The 18,413-nt window shown below is 41.0% G+C and overlaps 1 protein-coding gene across 1 annotated transcript in view; it reads right to left on the bottom strand.

Annotated features, from left to right (window-relative positions):
• syt7b (synaptotagmin VIIb) overlaps positions 1-18,413 on the bottom strand; it is a gene marked incomplete at both ends in the record, with an annotated part of 135,453 nt that overhangs the window by 2,990 nt on the left and 114,050 nt on the right. Inside the window, 5 exons of the mRNA XM_083891540.1 lie at positions 262-461; positions 1,531-1,645; positions 1,983-2,152; positions 2,268-2,535; positions 10,464-10,593. Of these exons, the coding sequence (XP_083747666.1) occupies positions 262-461; positions 1,531-1,645; positions 1,983-2,152; positions 2,268-2,535; positions 10,464-10,593 (883 nt within the window). The remainder of the gene's footprint in view (positions 1-261; positions 462-1,530; positions 1,646-1,982; positions 2,153-2,267; positions 2,536-10,463; positions 10,594-18,413) is intronic.

Raw genomic sequence — 18,413 nt, 5'->3', positions numbered from 1 at the left:
TACTACTAAGTGTAGTAAGGATAGTTTCTAAGCACATGCTTACTGATCAGTGGGGTAAAGTTAAATAACACCATCTGCTTCACACAGACTTTTTTGTATACTGTACATTCATTTAAAGATCAAAAGATTGGTCTGCATATTCCAGCAGGGGTCAGTAGAGACTGCCTAAGTGGATCAGCTGCTGATTTGTCAGTCACAAAATCAGAGAGAAAACACAGAAGACCAAGAGAAGAAGGACGAGAGCAACAAGAAGGAAGAAACCTTTCCAATGACATCATTGCGACTGAGCCTGTCCTTGTCCATGACGGTGATAATTATGGTGGTCTCCCTCAACACGTGGGCAGGCACATCGAAGGGGAAGGACTCGTTGAACACAGGGTTCAGACAGCGCTTCATTACCACCGTCTTCTTCTTTTCCACGCGCTTGTCCTTGTTCATCAACCACACTTTTACATAAGGGTCTGCGAAGGAGGAGGGAAACACGGCGTGTTTTAATGCAGTTTATGACAACAAATGATTTTTTTTCTTACTTTTGTTCACAAATTTGGATTTGTCATTTTTCTAGCAGTAAATCATTCTGTCATTTTTTTTTTTTTTTACTGTGCGGAGCTGAGAATGAGCAATGATCATGAGAGTAAATATGCTTAAAAAGACATGGGGAAACACTAAAAGTAAAGAATACTGTGTTTCTGTGAAAAGTGTCAAACTGTGGAATTGCTGTGATAAGGACTTAAGAATGTGTAGCTCAATCTATGTTTTCAAACATTTTTTTTAAATATAAAATGATAAACAGTTATAAAGATATTTAGTAATTATGTTGGTATCCAATCCAATCCACTTTATTTATAAAGCACGAGTTTAAACGAGTTTTTGTTTCCAAAGTGCGGCACAATAGGTAAAACAGAGATAAAAATAAAAAATAGAAAGATAATATAGAAAATGTGACACAACAAAACAAATACAGTCACATAAAAACGCATAAAAACACGTAAAAAACACATAAAACACATAAAACACATAAAACACAAAAAAAAGTAGTGTTAAAAGCCAAAGAAAATAGGTGGGTTTTAAGAAGAATTTTAAAATGGGACAAAGAAGTGGCCTTTCTAATATGGAGCGGCAGCGCGTTCCAAAGACTCGGGGCTCGAAAAAGCTATCTTGACATTAACATAGCACCACAATAGACCCCATATTAGTATATAATGTAGTATTATTATTGTTATATGATATAATGCAATACATTTATCTTTGTTTCCTTTTTTATATATTTCTTTTCTTATTTGTGTATTATCATCCACCGGATGCCATATTGTTTGAATAAAATTCAGGATACAGCAAAGGATAGGCTATAATAAGCCCTTGGCTTCAGCCTTCCCCTTTTTCGGACATTTTTATTTACCATTATTTGTGAAATGAACATGTAAATGTCTCAATGTATATTAGTCCGAAATAAAAAAAAACATTCATTCATTCATTCATCTAATAGGGCAACGTTAAAAGGGGGATGAAGAGATGAAGGAGCATTTTTACCAGAAGTGCCTCCGATGTCCATGGCTTTAAGGTTGCGGGCTTTGATGATGCTCACAGTGATGGTGTTGGCTGTGGGGTTGTAGCACAGAGACACCAACAGATCCCCTCGACTCCCCTGGAGAAATCACGCGCAACAACATTGATTATTCACATCTTTATACCATTTTTTTATTTATTTTTTTAAACATCATTCTCTCCTCTATTGGCTTCTGCGTGTTTTTGTTTCATCCTCTCTGTGTTCTCTCCATCCACCTGTCAGCCGCTCCATACTCTCCGTCTATTCTGTCTCCCACCAGCATGCTACCACATTTCCCCCGGGAGCATCACAGCAGCCAGGGAATGACATCACCCGCTAAATTCTGTCCCATCGTCTCTCTCTTCCCCTCCTCCCTGTTCCTCTACCTCTACCATCTTCCTTTCCTTTCCTTCCCTTCCCCCCCGCCCGGACTCACGCTGCCGTCACTACACGGTTTCAGCTCCTTCCAGAAAGTCTGCATGTTGGCCAGGTCCAGCTTGTTGAGGGGGATGGACACCTCTCCTATGGGGTCGTTCCTGCTGAAGCGGTCGTAGTCGAGGACCTGAAGGTACAGAGTCCTCTGGACCACCTTCTCATAGGGGAAGCCTGAGGAGGGAAAGGGACACAGGCACAATCCCACATTTTCTCTGTGAAAAAACAGAATCATTTTTTTTTTTTAAAGCGTGTACCGTCAACACAAGGATAGCTTCCTCCGTCAAACCTTCAAACAGGAAAGTCTCGTTCCAGTGGGGGTTGAGGTTCTTCCTCTTCACTTTGGTTTCCAGTTTGTGCTTCTTGTCTGGCAGCAGGTAGAGCTTGACGAACGGATCCGAGGTGCCGGAGAAGTCCTTGGCGGGCAGATCCTGGCCCTTCAGGATTTTCACGGTGAGAGTGGAGTCCTGAAAGCTGTATCCCACGCTGAACTGAATACGGCCCAGCTTCTCACACACTGGGCCCTCGTGGTCATCTTCCTCCGAACCTGGAGACAACTATGAGACACGGGAGAACGCAGAGACATGTCGTTATTTACCCGGATCTCTTTTGCGGTCATTGTGGAGAACAAAGTAGTTTATGGATTAATTAATTATGAGTAATGCACATGTATAGGAATGACATGTTCAGCTGAAGTCTTGAAGGTTGCAGTTTTTGGTGTTGATTTCTTCCTGCTCGTAACAGTAATAACACATAATAAGAGAGTGCAGTCAAATACACAACAATCTAAAGCATTGGTTCTCAAAGTGCGGCCCCGGGGGTCAATGGTGGCCCGCAGAAACATTTCTGGCGGCCCGCAATGAATTACAGTTGATAGTTTTAATCCAGGAGCTACTAAGCTTGTTAAATGTTTATTGGACATTACTGGATACAGACCAATAAGTGTAAACAAAAATACTGTGTATTTAAATGGTTTCTATATGGTGAATTTTTGTGTATTATTGGGTTATAAGCTTGTAATAAGCAGGTAGCTACATCCCCCAATTACTAGCTATTTACCCAGTAAATATATGGTAACAGAAATGTGTTACTTGGTATTAACCTGTAATTAGAAGGTAAGAACAACGGCCAAAATACTGGGTAATTACCCAGTAAATTATAAAGCGTTATTATATTAATGCTTAAATTACATTATATTAACGCCTATATTACTTAACGCTAAACTGTAGAACTGCAATCTGGTCATTAAAATTAGTACAAATGGGATTTCTTTGTTTTTTTTCCTTTGGCGGCCCTCAGTCCAGTGTTGGGTTCCTAAATTGGCCCTCAGGTATCAAAACTTTGAGAACCCCTGATCGCAAGCTTTTCCAATGATGACTGCACAGTTATTGATAAACCCCACCTCGTGCTCCACATACTAACTTGTTCTCGCGGCGTCACACAGTCTTAATGGACCGTTTGCTCTGTATTTGCGTTGCTGTATTTGCCTACAATCCTACGACCAAGTTCAACACTGTTTTGAATATTTTCCTATTTCCCCCCTTTTTTTTATATAGTGTTTTATTGTCTGACATTTCATTTGAGGGTCCGACGTCTGAAAGGAATTCCCAATAATACATCTGCCACTCCATAACAAGAACAATCTATAATAACAATGACCAAATCCACTCAAAGTCCTCAGAGTCATTAAAAAGTTTGAGCAACGACATTCCAACAGCTACTGAGTGAAAACTTAAACAACTGAATCAACGACAAAATGTCTGAACAAAACTCTGACGCACGCTTGAATTTAATTACATTAGTTTTAAGGGAGTTCACAACAAACAAGCGCTAATTAGCCCCATAAGAACTGCACTGTTGGTGACAAACCACAGGGACATATACATATGTGACAAAGACATAAATAGCGCCCAATTTTACACCGCTTAGGGAAGATGAACACCCAGCTCGACTTGCTTTGCCTCGGCACGGCACGGTTTAGGATGGTTTTCCTCTACGAAATTTGTACCTACTCAACATGGGCGGAGTCAACACTGCTGCACGGAAAGTGCTGCGACTTTGTTTGACGCGCGACACACAAACGAGTGACTAGTGACTTGTAAAGCAGTTGTTTTCAGTGTAACTGAATCATTAGAATCACTTAAAGCGGAACCTAGAGTGGTCCTGTTGCACATATATGTTAGTTATGGAGGTCTACTTACATACATTAACTTGTTTTTATGGTCAAAAACCTCCTAGTTGCTGTAAACGAGCCAATAGAAATCCTCTTTTCTGACGCTGTTTCCCAGCCGCGAGATTTGAGACTAAACTCTCTCACCCAGAAGACAGTCTTGTGATTGGCCAATATATTCAAGCACACCAGCTCTCAGAAGCACATCTCCCCCCTCTGGAACGGTGGATACACTGCTACTCATTATCAAAACATTGTTTTAACAATGTTTAAAAATGGCTTCTTCACGACTCCCCGCCGCAGTCCCTTTTATGACTTTGACCCGGAGTCAGACCCAGAGTCAGAAGACCGGATGTGCCCGGACTAGTGCCCGGACTAGTGTCCGGACCAGGACGATCTGCTGCTCCGATAGAACCGGTGTTTACATAACCGGACTGGGTTTTTTCAGAGATCTCGCTGTGGCTGAAATGTTTGTTTAGAACCTTCAGGGCTTCTTAAACAAGGTAATGACGCAGATACACACTAAAAAACAGCGTTAATTGGAACTTCCGGTCTAGGTCCGCTTTAATTAAAAAAAGAGTTGTTGTGAGTCACTAAATACACCAGACTTCTCTTTTAAATATTGCTATTTTAGACATTTCCCTGGTAATTGGTGGAGATTAACCCACATTTTTTTTTTAGGATTTTTAAGTCTTTTCAACTGATCTACAGTTCGGCATTTTTCGGCTTGAATCTTGTGTCAGACGTCTTTTTCCTGTGACGGCACTCTGTGGCCGGCAGTTTGGAGACATCGCACATATCACCTCAGCTCGCTCGGAACCTCGCCAGTGCAGGTACTAAAAATAGTACCAGATACGATCGTTATAGTGGAAACGCAACTTTACAGTGCCGTGCTGAGGCGAGGCGAGCCCGGTGGAAACACACGCCATGAGCGGCAAACTAAAGCATGTTGCTGTGTCAACATGGTTTCTGTCTGCGTCCATAGCTTTTATGGAGATGAGCGGCAGATAATCAGCCGGTGGACAGAGAGAAAGTCTAAAGGAGAAGGAGAGGGAACAGGTATCCTGTTTAAAAAAAAAAGTGCTATCTGATGGAAGACGAGCCAGAGGCATCACTCACTCAAGGAGCATTTCCAGAAATGTAATATCCAATTCCACATTTTCCCACACATTTGTGATGGTGCTGCTCAACCTCATTCTCCATGCTAAATATGATCACTTTTCATTACGCAGTCCTCCACCCAACAGCTGGCCTAAATTGCTTTCCACCCATTTCCTACATTTGGCCATTCTTTCTTTTTTTTTTCCGCCCACACATTACTCTCTCCCTACCAATTAATTTTTTTTCTAAAATGCAAACAACTAATTTTTCAGCAGATGGAGATTCTACCGAAGCACAGCATAGTCTAGTCTACACATTTTAAAGAATAAATGCTGCGGTTTTCTGTATTTTTGTATGATTTTATATGAAATTAAAGCTTTGCATTACTTCATATAGGACACTATTCAAACGCCAAGCTGAACACAATTTATCAGTCATAAATGTTGATTTCTTCACTCATTTCTTGCTACACCAATGCTGCCTCACACCGTTTCACTGTCTGGAGCTTTGCTGCTCCAACCCCAGCCTCAACCTTTCTGGATCAGAATTTAACAAACTCAAAAGTTTCAGATGTTTTTAAAGAGCTGAGGCATCAATTCCAAGTTTAACCAAGTTTCCATTTGATTCTGTTCCTGAGTGAAGAAGGTTTATGTGTTCATTTGTTAAATATGCAGACCACATGTGGCACGATCTTTAGATACAACAGATAATTATGGCATAGTTTCAGCTTTTTTTAAAGTATTTTTAAAGTAGTTTCATAAATTGTTTTTGTGATCAGTGCGTTTGTTGGGGAATATTTTCTCTTTTATTTATTTTTTTCTAAACTCCCGCTCTAAAGCTTCGGTATTTGAGATTTGGTCAACGCCACATTGGCGCTTTACAAATAGAAGTTCACAGACTCTAACAGGCACTGACTGGAAGATATGAGCTGTCAATCACACAAGTTATTGTTTATTTTCCTCTGGATGGGAACATCGCTACGATTGCACCTGCATTCAAAATGTATAATGTTTCCCTTCATACATGTAATTGCTATGAATGGTTTGATTTTTTGAAAAGTTTGCCCTGTTTTTATGCTGCTTCTTGTCCAGGTCATCATTGTAAATGAAAATTGCTTCTCATTTGACTTACTTGGATAAATAAAATAAATAAATTAAATAAAAATAAATTGACACCCCAAAAACTGACAATTGAGACAATTAACTCCTGAGGAGAACGTATTGATGCTCTAAATTAAGTGATTTTTAGCAGTCGATATATTCTTATTTACTCATTTGTTTTCATATATGCATGGTTGCATTACTGTTCTTTTTGGCTTGCCATTTTTTTCCCAGTAGCAAGAAAATTCTGTTTCAAATTCACTGTATAGACGTAAACACAGGCTCATATATATCATAAATAACTACATGTAGCTTCTGAACAAGGGTGGAAGTATCGAGGAATAACCTATGCCAAGCTTTCCCTGGGAATGAATCAATCCACTGCTAGTTTTGCTCTTTGTAGCCATGGTGAAGAAGCAGCGACACTTTCACACCGCACTATTTATGGCTCTGTGAACATCACACAAAAATGAAAGCAGTGTCAGAAAAACATCCCGATAAAGAAACCATGTGATGCTGACAGGAGAACCAATCCATCTCCTGCCAACGCCTTATCACCTGAGACGCTTGAGCGGCTTTTATGTATATACCGTGTACGCCGGCGTTGAATGTCATTCCACACACAGCGTCCTCTCACACTCAGTGTTGAGTGTGAAATAAAGGGTGAATTCCAATTCCTTGCTTAACCCTCAATCTTAACCCTCAATCTCAAAAATGTGCGCTCCCTCTAGTGCAAGTGCTGTCCTGATTCTCAGAAAAATTTAGTTGAGGGGCAAGTTTAAGGGCTGTATCGCCCTCAATATTGAGATTTTCCGAGACCACCCTTGGGAGCAAGGGCTACCCAGAATGCAGTGCGTGTTTTCTCATAACAAAGATGGCGTTGAAAGCGGCGAAACGAGTACGCTACAAATGAAGTATTTTCTTTGTTAATAGAGATATAAAAATGATGAAAACCATTGTATTATCTTAGTTTAGGCCCATATTATGGATTACTGACGTCATTGTTGCGTAACATTTATTTTTATTTTACAATCTTTTGTCAATAGCCGGCGCGGACAAGCGATCGTTTGCTATGGTTTACTTTTCAATAAGCCGTGGTGTGTGGTAACTGTCAGCTGAATATGTCCGTGGTTGTGGTATTTGTATGAGTATCATCGTATAACTAACTGACAACCTAATAACTTAACAGATCGTAATAAATAATCATGACGTAAATGTGTTTTTCTTCTTATTCGCAGCTTTCTTGTTATTCTGCCCCCTACAGTTTGAAAACGTATCTGCATTTAAGGGGTGTCCCATTTCTAAGTGACAAAATAACCCTCAACACTTGGTTTTGAGGGCCAGTTAAGATTAAGGGTTGAGCTTGAGGGTTAAGATTGAGGGTTAAGATAGGAATTGGAATTGGAATTGGCCCAAAGACTGTGTATGTATGTATATGACGAGTGCCGTGTTGCTTTTTCCTGCAGCAGCACAAGAGCCTCAAAAGTGCAGGCCCGGGTAGGAAAAAATAGAAAAGAAAAGAAAAGAAATGATGGTTGTGTAATAGATAGTAGCCTTTGGCAGAACTGCCCAGAATGAGTATTATCATTAGGCACCAACACCGTGAATTCCTCAGACTCACCATGAGACCCACATAATTACACACCGCTCAAACCCATCGCTGCCATATTCTCACAGCACCCACAGCACTGCGTGTACTTTCACAGCTAATTACCGAACCACGCTGAATAAGGCGTGCGTCCCCCTCCCCTCCCAGCGTCTCACACGAGGGTGATGATTACCGTATATATCTGTTATATCTGTGAAATACTGTGTGTGCAGTGTGTGTGTGTGTGTGGGGTGCAGTATCTGGATATGTTCTACAGGTGGGTGAGCTGAGTGGGATGAAGAAGAAGACGATCTTTTTTGAAGTGTATCGATTTTCCTGCCTCACTGTGCACCGTATATATACTTTAACTGTTTAACAAATAAATAGAAAACAACAACCATGTTCTTATTTTGTCCGTCATTTCTATCAGTTATGAAAAAAGAACACTTGCTAGAAGTAACTGCTGTGATCTGGCAAAGCATGTCGGCTTGAATTAAATCAGCTTGGTCTGTAAATAGTGATAGAGTTTTACAGCGCACCAATTTTGAAAATAATTGAAATGCCTGTGCTTTGTCTTCCAAATAAGTTTGGCTGATTTGGCGTCTGGCATCAGACAAATACGATTTGCTTCTCACCCCAGCTGACTTGTCTTCAGCAACGCTACCGTGTTCCCAGATCTCTGCAATTACTTTGGTAAACACGGAGTTATTAATACTGGCTGCAGCAAAACTTTATACACAGGCACTCAGTCGTCATAGGGTTTTGTTGCCTTTGAATCAACGTCGGTGCACGAAAGACACCTTCAAAAAGAGAGTCAAATAAGCAGAACACAAACCGCATGCTCATTTGACAAAACAATTCAACTTTTAGGCCAAAAGAAATGACATGGACAAAACAGAGTCAAGGAAAATTAAATTATTTGGTGTCGACGTTTCTTCCTTTTCATAAATATCATATATGCTGTATATTTAAACAGTAATTATTGAAATCACATGTCAAACTCAAGGCTTTTTCCTGCTCCTCCCTTATTACACAAGATACATTTAACTACAGGCCTGTACGTGCTGTTCTACTGGAATAGGGAAGAGGAAATCAGCTCGGATATTGCATTATTATTCAGCTGATTTCAATGGAAAATAATACAAATAAAGTTATAACTTTGAAACAGTCGTCCAGTGTCGATAGTCCATGATTAAATCAGTTAACCTGATTTAATGGATAAATTAGTCCATTCCACTCATATATCTTAACATGATACATTTTTACTTTGTTCTAAATTTCATAGTATTTGACCTTGTCTGGCCCTCGACCCTCTGTAATTGAGTTTGACACTGACTGGTTTAACTCAATAATAGCATAAACAGCCAGAGGTGGAAAGTAACTAAATACATTTATTCAAGTTACTGTATTGAATACTTTTTGTTTGTGTATTTTTTAAGTACAATTTAAAATCAGGATTTTGTATTTTACTTGAGTACGTATTGACTCAAGTATTGTACTCAGTTACTTTATAAATCCTATCCGTTACTGAGTAAAAAATAAAAATTCAGCACAATGAAGACCTACAGGGGGAAAATATACACCAGAACCAGACGAATGATGATGTGATTAGCATCAGCAGTGAAAAAGGAACTTTAGGGGAACATTCTGGGAACGTTCTCCAAAGGTTGTATGAAGGTTGGAGAAAAGGCACAGACGTAACATCCTGTGTTGCGCCGGGCGCGTGAGCTCCAAAATATTTCAAAAAGATTTCTGAACACTTGTCATATTTCTACTACCCTCACACCCCACGCAAAGTAACTAAGTAACTTTTACTTAAAGTACATTTCAAATGAACTACTTTTACTGCTACTTGAGTAATATTTCATCAAAGTATTGGTACTTTTACTTGAGTACAATATTTTAGTACTTTTTCCACCTCTGTAAACAGCATCATGGTGGCAGTAGATGAAAAGTAGGGGTTTGAGGTTCTAATGTCTACCCTGTAGACCTGCATTAATATGACTGTTTGTGGCCCCACAGCTATGACTAAATCATAGCTGTGTGAAGCATGAAATAACACCCAATAAAACTGATGCATGATTCTTATCAACAGATAATGAGAAAACTTGTTGAATAATGTGCAGTGTATGACACAGAAAGTAAAAAGGACCTTGAGTCGAGTTTGATCTGAGTTTCCAACAATAGAAGCAAACTAACAAGCCTTGTATAAAAACCGCCAATATAAACAATGTTTGGATTCATTATTTTGAGCGTTTTCTAGGACCTCCTTGGCTCATCTTCCACTTCTTTGTTTGCCTGTAACATTAACCTCAGATTGAGAAAGATGAAGTGAGAGCACATTCAAATCCCTCGGCCATCTCATTTATTGCGATTTTTAAAAGCCTCCACAGACAGCAGCCAATCTCGCCTTAATATAGATGAATTTAGCAAAAAGCAGGAAACAGCCATGCACCACTGATTGAGTTAGTGAAGTATCAATAAAAGGTGTCTCACAGGACAGACTGTGTTGGTATTGCGCGTTACCATCGGCATGTCACTGGTCACCGAGTTGGCCAGGTCAGAAACAGAGGAGTTGGCGTCGTGGCCGTGGCGACGTCCAGTCTCGTCTGGGGTCTGACCTCTGGGGCTGCTGCCTGGTTTGTTACCTGGAGTCCTGCAAAAATGGACACAAACACACACATATAAATACACATGGTCATATTAAACACTGGTGTGAGAAAAATACGGGAAGGTCTTCTTTGTCTTTCGGATTGATGCATTCCTTTAGGTTTATTACGTTAAAGGGAGTTACAAACATTTGCAATTGTTCAATGAAAGCATTGGTTTATCCTATGCCTTGCTTAGGCGTACTCTATCTGGTGTTGTCTCTTCAGTCCTGTCTGAGTGCACTACTTCCTCACAGTGAAATCTCCTAACTCAACATAATCATACATACATTTGTATACAAACAATGTATTGGCTGACTCAATCAAGCCCAATTTATTCTAGCTTACGCAGAGTCCATCCATCCATCCATTATCTACCGCTTTTTCCTCCACCAGAGGGTCACGGGGGGTGCTGTGCCTATCTCAGCAGACATTGGGCGATAGGCGGGGTACACCCTGGACAGTTCGCCAGTCCATCACAGGGCCACATAGAGACAAACAACCATTCACTCACACACTCACACCTACGGTTAATTTAGAGTGACCAATTCACCTAATCCCCATATCGCATGTTTTTGGACTGTGGGAGGAAGCCGGAGAACCCGGAGAAAACCCACGCACACACGGGGAGAACATGCAAACTCCTTGCAGAAAGGCCCTTGTTCCGAAGTTGTTCCAAACGGGGCTCGAACCCAGGAACCCGGGTCTTCTTGCTGCAAAGGCAAGAGTGCTAACCACTACACCAACCGTGGGCCCTACGCAGAGTCCTTTGCACAAAATATTTTTTAAGTGTCTGTCACTCCGTCAAGGGACAACGGAGACGGCAAGAGCTGCGATTGGTCTTCAGGACAGGCCGAGCTAACACTGCTCTGTGCCGGCTCACAGTGCGCACCGAGCGTCCACAGAGGCGGAGCTGATCACCGCCGACAACGTCGCTGCCAAACTATAAATACGTTATATCTTAATACACACAGCAGATGTTTAGACTCTAAATGGCCAATTTCTCGCCTCAAATTATCTTAAAACTGCGTTCCGTGACACAGAAAAGTGCGAAACGGCCACTGTTTCAACAACAACAGTCTTTCTCTCTCTTTCTCTCTCGGACGCCATTGCTCACTGTAGCCAGAAGCACAACAACATTGCGCAGCGACCCCTACTGATCGGGCGGGAAATTGCAGTGCGAATCCGTCCCATCATCTCCAGGTCTGGGACTGAAGTCTCCTCCAACGTGTGATCACCTTTTGTCTCTTCTAACAATGAACGTTTGATCATCTTTTGTCGGAACAGGATTCCGATGATTTAATTAGATTGGTATGGAGCCTCTTCCTCCTTCTTTTACAATTGATAGTAGGCTTGTCTCCCTTTGTATTCTAGAGACTGACTCGTACAGCAGAAGGTAAAGGGCAGATCCTAGGCCATCGCCTATGATGGCCAGTCCATCACAGGGCCACATATAGAGACAAACAACCCATTCACTCTCATTATTCACACCTGCGGTCAATTTAGAGTGAACAATTCACCTAATGCCCAAATCTGCATGTTTTTGGACTGTGGGAGGAAGCCGGAGAACCCGGAGAAAACCCCCACACACACTCGGGGAGAACATACAAACTCCATGCAGAAAATATGCTTCTTGCTGCAAAGGCAAGCGTGCATGCTAACCACTACGCCAACTGTGAGGCTGTAATTGTGGGCTATATAAATAAAATTTGATTTGATTTGATTTGATATTAAAAATGCAAGTATATTGAAAGTTAAATCTTTCATAAACACCACATTCACTTCCACTGTTACGCTGATGACACCCAGCTGTACCTATCCATCAAACCCAACTCCACTCTCCCACCTTAGTCCCTCATCTATCTCCTTGAAATAAAATCCTGGTTCACCTCAAACTTCCTTAAATTAAACAGCAATAAAACATAATTACTTCTAATTAGCACTAAATCCACCTTATCCAAATCCATATTTTTTCCACAAACATCAATCTCTTCCATCTCCCCCTGCCCTTGGGTAAAGAGTCTGGGTGTCATCCTAGACTGCACCAAGTTGGACAATAAGTTGCAACCTCTAATGTTCGGCGAGACATGATTTCTTACACTGGCTTACATTACATGGACAGTTTGTGTCTATATATTTTGGGATAGACTGTGTGTTTATGTCTTTATGTCTTTATGTCTTGTGTGTCTGCATCTGTGCAGTCCCAATTCCATTGTTTGCATTTCTCACAATGACAATAAACTCAAATTGACAAAGCCTCTGTCAACATGGAGACATTTATTTTCCACGTTTGATATGGAGATGAATCCCTGGCGTCAGTTCATTCAGGATGACTTGTCTCATTCACATACTTCCAGCCTTGATGTCCCCCTGATGCTTGCACACTGTAGTGTTGTGTCGGTCAGGAGTGATTCGTTCGAAACTGCGAATCATTTGAGTGAACGAACTGACTGGGATCACTCTTCATGAACTGATTCGTTCCTTCACGCGTGAAGTCGTTCGCCGACGCCGTCACTCACTCGTGAATCTTCGGCAAACGACGCCAGCCAACGTGGGCCGAGCGGGGAGGGAGTGACTCGTAAGAAGAACTGTGCCTGCCGTGCTGCTGTGATTCGTTAGCGAATCATGACTGAGTGAGTGAATCTCGCGAACGAACTGACACAGAGAGCTGGAGAACTGGGGCTGAGGACATGAATCTCGTTCGCGCTGTCACTCACGCATATTTGGTAAAATGGGCGGAGCGAGAACACTTCCGGGTATGAGAACCGTACTCGCTGCTCGCATTCTTGAGAATGGGAACAGAACTTGGACCGAGGCTGATGAAGTTTTCACAAGTACGCACAAATATGGATGTTGAGAAACGGCCATTGTTTTAACAGTGTTTAAAAATGGCTTAAAGCAGACCTAGCCCGGAAGTTCCAATCAACGCTGTTTTTTAGTGTGTATCTGCGTCCTTACCTTGTTTAAGAAGCCCTGAAGGTTCTAAACAAACATTTCAGCCACTGCTGAGAACGCTGTGTTTAATTGTAATCTCAGGCTCAGCGAGATCTCTGAAAAAACCGGGTCAAAGTCATAAAAGGGACTGCGGCGGGGAGTCGTGAAGAAGCTATTTTTAAACATTGTTAAAAAAAATCATCCACCGTTCCAGAGGGGGGAGCTGTGCTTCTGAGAGCGAATGTGCTGAATATACTGGCCAATCACAAGACTCTGTCTTCTGGGTGAGAGAGTTGAGTCTCAAATCTCGCGACTGGGGAGCAGCGTCAGAAAAGAGGATTTCTATCGGCTCGTTTACAGCAACTAGGAGGTTTTTGACCATAAAAACAAGTTAATGTATGTAAGTAGACCTCCATAACCAACATATATGTGCAACAGGACCACTCTATGTCCGCTTTAAGGGCGTTAATTGGAACTTCCATTCTAGGTCCGCCTTAAATGTGTTGTTGCTGTCATGACCTCCACCTCCCCCATCACCACTAAGTCTTCACAGGCTCATCCGACCCATCATTCTTTGTCTCATCAGGTCACCGACCACCATAACAGATATCGTCCCCTTGTGTCCAAACACTAAACACTCTTGTCGTACACTTGTCTCTCTCTCTACTTTTGGGATTAACTGAAGCATTGATCGTGTGCCAGGTTTTATTGCCCAACGTATACAACACACTTGTCAGTGAACGGAAGAACGCTGCTTCTAAAATATCGTGGAATCTTTCCCTGAAAAAGAAAAATGGACGCAGTCTCTCTCCAACCTCTTGAGGGAACACTAAAGCCTGTAGCCTGAAACATTAAACAGGAGGAGGCCGTGAAAAGCTTAGGTAGGCTGCTTGTCAGTAGCCTTTCCTGTATAGGCTATATATTTTCATAGCCAGCAGGGAAGCTCACACCATGATTATTTAAAAAAAGAAAAGAAAAGATCCTAGATTTAATGCCCAGAGTTAAATCATTAGACTGACGCCACTTTCATGTCTAATATTGTTGGAGACAGCAGTTTTGTGATAAAAAGCTACTCTGGCTCTGCCCAAAAGCAACAGAATCTGCTTACCAACACCTCTAAAACGCTCTTTTATTTATAATACATCATGTGATCCATTCATTTAAAGTTTACAATTGACATTTCTAAAGTGAAATAGGATGCAAATCTACAAATAAATAACATATCCTGTCATTTTAATGTCAAATGGTTTGAAACCAAAGTGTTGCTTTACTTCAGTGTCCTCATATCTGTGTGAGGAGCCTCGTTGATGTGGTCTGCAACTGTGTGGAAGTAACTACATTTACAGTGATCTAAAATCCATTTCTAAACATATCTGAGTATAAATATAACATGGCAAGAGGGGAAGGATGCAAACACACCACCATACCTCCTGCAACTGTCTGTGACCAGAATGCAGGCAAAACAAAACCACATCTACACTCAGCTACAAGCCTATTATTAATAAATAAATAAGAATATACCTGGTATATTATGTAACATGGTACATAACATGGACTTAATAACAGTCTAAGGTGGATTGATTAATAAGACTAATGAGCACTTATCGCTCGCTGTGAGAGCGATACGGATCGAGCCAGTGCCAAGGAGACAGAAATAATACTCGACTGAACAGGTGAGCTGTAAAACACAAAAGCAGGAGTGAGATTAGACGATGGTATTATGAGGACGATGATCCGAGAAGGAAAGATACATTTGAAAACCCCGTCTGTGCACGGAGACGAGAGAAGGTGAAGGGGAGTATTTGTCTTTGTTAAGACGAGGAGGATTAATAGAACGAACAAAGTGAGCTTACTGACTCAAAGGAACGCCAGACTGAGGCATCGCTGCAGACACACGCACGCACGCACGCACGCACGCACGCACGCACACACGCACACACGCACACACACACACACACACACACATTCTTGTACTTGCTGCATACTGAGGACTGGGTTGCTGGCAAAGTGAGGACCAGCATTTCTACTTTATAAATCAACACAATTTCAAATATCTATTTCATGAATGACATCTACAAAGAACTACTGGTTGCAGTACCAAAAAGTGTCTGCAGGTGGAGAACTTTTTATTTTATTAATTTTTTAATTATTTTTGGTCCAAAATTTGACAAAAACGTCATACTATACTATGTCGTCCACAAAATTAGATATTTTTTTTTTACAAATTGAGTATAGCATGTTAGCATGATAGCAACCTAAGGAAGTGATTTCAATGAAAACAAAGTGAGGACGGGCCAAAAGTCCTCACTCTGTAAAAATGACCTCACTTTTTTGGTTAATAACCCTCACTGTCGTCAATATGCCGTAAGTACAAGAACACACACACACACACTCTTGTACTTGCTGCATACTGAGGACCAGGTAAAAGTGCTGACAAAGTGAGGACCAGCATTTCCACTTTATAAATCAACACAATTACAAATATCTACTTCATGAATGACATAATAAAGAACTACCGGGTGCAGTACCATAAAATGTCTGCAGGTGGAGCCCCAGAGCAAAAAGCGTGTGAAACACCAGGGCTGGCTTTTTTTTTACCAAATTGAGGACCTCTGTTAAAAACAGACTATAGCATGTTTACGTTTATGTTTTGTTTCAATGAAAACAAAGTGAGGACCAGCCAAAATGTCCTCGCTTTGAAAAAATGACCTCACTTTGTTTGTTAAAAACCCTCACTGGTCCTCAGTATGCCACAAGTACGTAAACACACACACACACACACACAAAAAAACAAAAGCTTTAGCTAGGAGAAATCCAGTAGAGTGGGGACATAGTCGGGATAAAAGCCCAGGAATAAAATCAGATTTGGTTTGGGTGAGGAGTCAATTACTGTGGAGCTGAGAAATGTACCAAACTTACATGGGCAAGCAAAGAAGAAGAAGAAGAAGAAGGAGGAGGAGGAGGAGGAGGAGGAGTGGCGAGAGATGGACAGGGTTTGTGGAGCAAAGAGACAAGCAGAGGTAGAGCAAGAGTGACCAAGGAAAATGCAGAAAGGTGGAAAAAAGGATACGTGGCGTGGAAAAGAAAATAATGGATTTGTCGCTCTCCGTCTGGTTCCTGTGATCTACAGGTCAGAGCGCTAACTCACTGCTGAATTCAACATGTAACGGTTTCTGTGTACGACGACCGACACAAACACAGTTACTTCCTCTGAACGCGACTGCATTATGAGTGCAGAAATGATGTTTACACGGTGGGTTAAAAATATTAAATTACAATGACTATTAACGTTGTTACCTTAAAATGATGACATAACACCTGGCCGTTGTGCTGTGCTAATGACGCAGCGTCCACCTGCACTGCAGTGCGTTATATATATATATACATATATATGTACTATAGGTGACTTCAGATATATAATCTCAGCTGCACACTACTCTCATGAGTTTGATTCAGCGACAGCTCATTGAGTTTGACTAATGTCACACAGCCAGCGCAAAACAGAAATCTTTACTTTACATAAACACAGCAAGCCATTTTCTCCATTATGCACAATTGTGAGCCTAATTTTATTCTACTCTGCTACTGTGATTATTTGGCTATGAATCATCTAAGCCATGTGCAATAACCTAACGCATCAAACTATTTTAATTGATGGAGGCCTGCATATATTATGCATGTTTCCCCCCTGAGACTAAATATATCCACTGTGGCACTGTGAAACACACTGTGCCAACCAGCAAGAACGCTACGGTGGCCCTGAGGTGCAAAACACAAACGCAAATCACAAAACACAACACAAATCAAAAACACAAAAACACAAAAACATTAACTCAAAACGGAAACACAAATGCAGAAAACACATTTTTTAGCCTTATGGACGTTAAAAACACGGACTGTGCAATGATCGACGACACTGGTCTATCGCGGGAAACAACGTTTTTCGTTGTTGTTTTTTGAGTTGCGTTTCCGTTTTGATGTGTATTTCTGTTGTGTTGTCTGCTTTTTTGTTTGCGTTTAATGATCTGCGTTTCCGTTGTGATATAATGTTGTTGTGTTAAATGCTTTTGTGTTTTCTGCTTGGGGCGGAATTCGAACTGGAGCTATCCATAGTGTGCACTTCTACATGGAACGGCAGCTCTACCAAGTGAGCTGAAGTGAGTTAATGTTTTTGCGTTTTCTGCTCTTGTCTTTGCGTTGTGAGTTAATGTATTTGTGTTTTCTGCTTTTGTGTTTGTGTTGTGTGATTTGTGTTTACGTTTTGAGTTAATGATTTTGTGTTTTCTGCTTTTGTGTCTGCGTTGTGAGTTAATATATTTGTGTTTTCTGCTTTTGTGTTTGCGTTGTGTGATTTGTGTTTGTGTTGTGAGTTAATGTTTTCGTGTTTTCTGCATTTGTGTTTGCGTTGTGAGTTAATGTTTTCGTGTTTTCTGCATTTGTGCTTGCGTTGTGAGTTAATGTTTTCGTGTTTTCTGCTTTTGTGTTTGCGTTGCGAGTTAATGTTTTTGCGTTTTCTGCTTTTGTGTTTGCGTTGGGAGTTAATGTTTTCGTGTTTTCTGCTTTTGTGTTTGCATTGCGAGTTAATGTTTTTGCATTTTCTACTTTTGTGTTTGTGCTGTGTGATTTGTGTTTCCGTTTTGAGTTAATGTTTTTGTGTTTTTGATTTGCGTTTGTGTTTTTTGATTTGCGTTTGTGTTTTTTGATTTGCGTTTGTGTTTTTGATTTGCGTTTTGTTTTGCGTTTTGCAACTCAGGGCCACCGTAGAACACACTTGTGAAAATTAGTAAAATAAAAAAAATAATAAAATGAAACAAGCGGAGCAGATTTTGTTAATCTATCCTTTCACACCGACACATAAAAAGGTCGATAATGTGGACGCTGGGTTTTACACCGG

This window comes from Microchirus variegatus, assembly GCF_963457635.1.
Source record: "Microchirus variegatus genome assembly, chromosome: 6".
In the NCBI taxonomy this organism is placed as follows: Eukaryota; Metazoa; Chordata; class Actinopteri; order Pleuronectiformes; family Soleidae; genus Microchirus; species Microchirus variegatus.
This window is presented reverse-complemented; position numbering and strand designations above follow the sequence as displayed.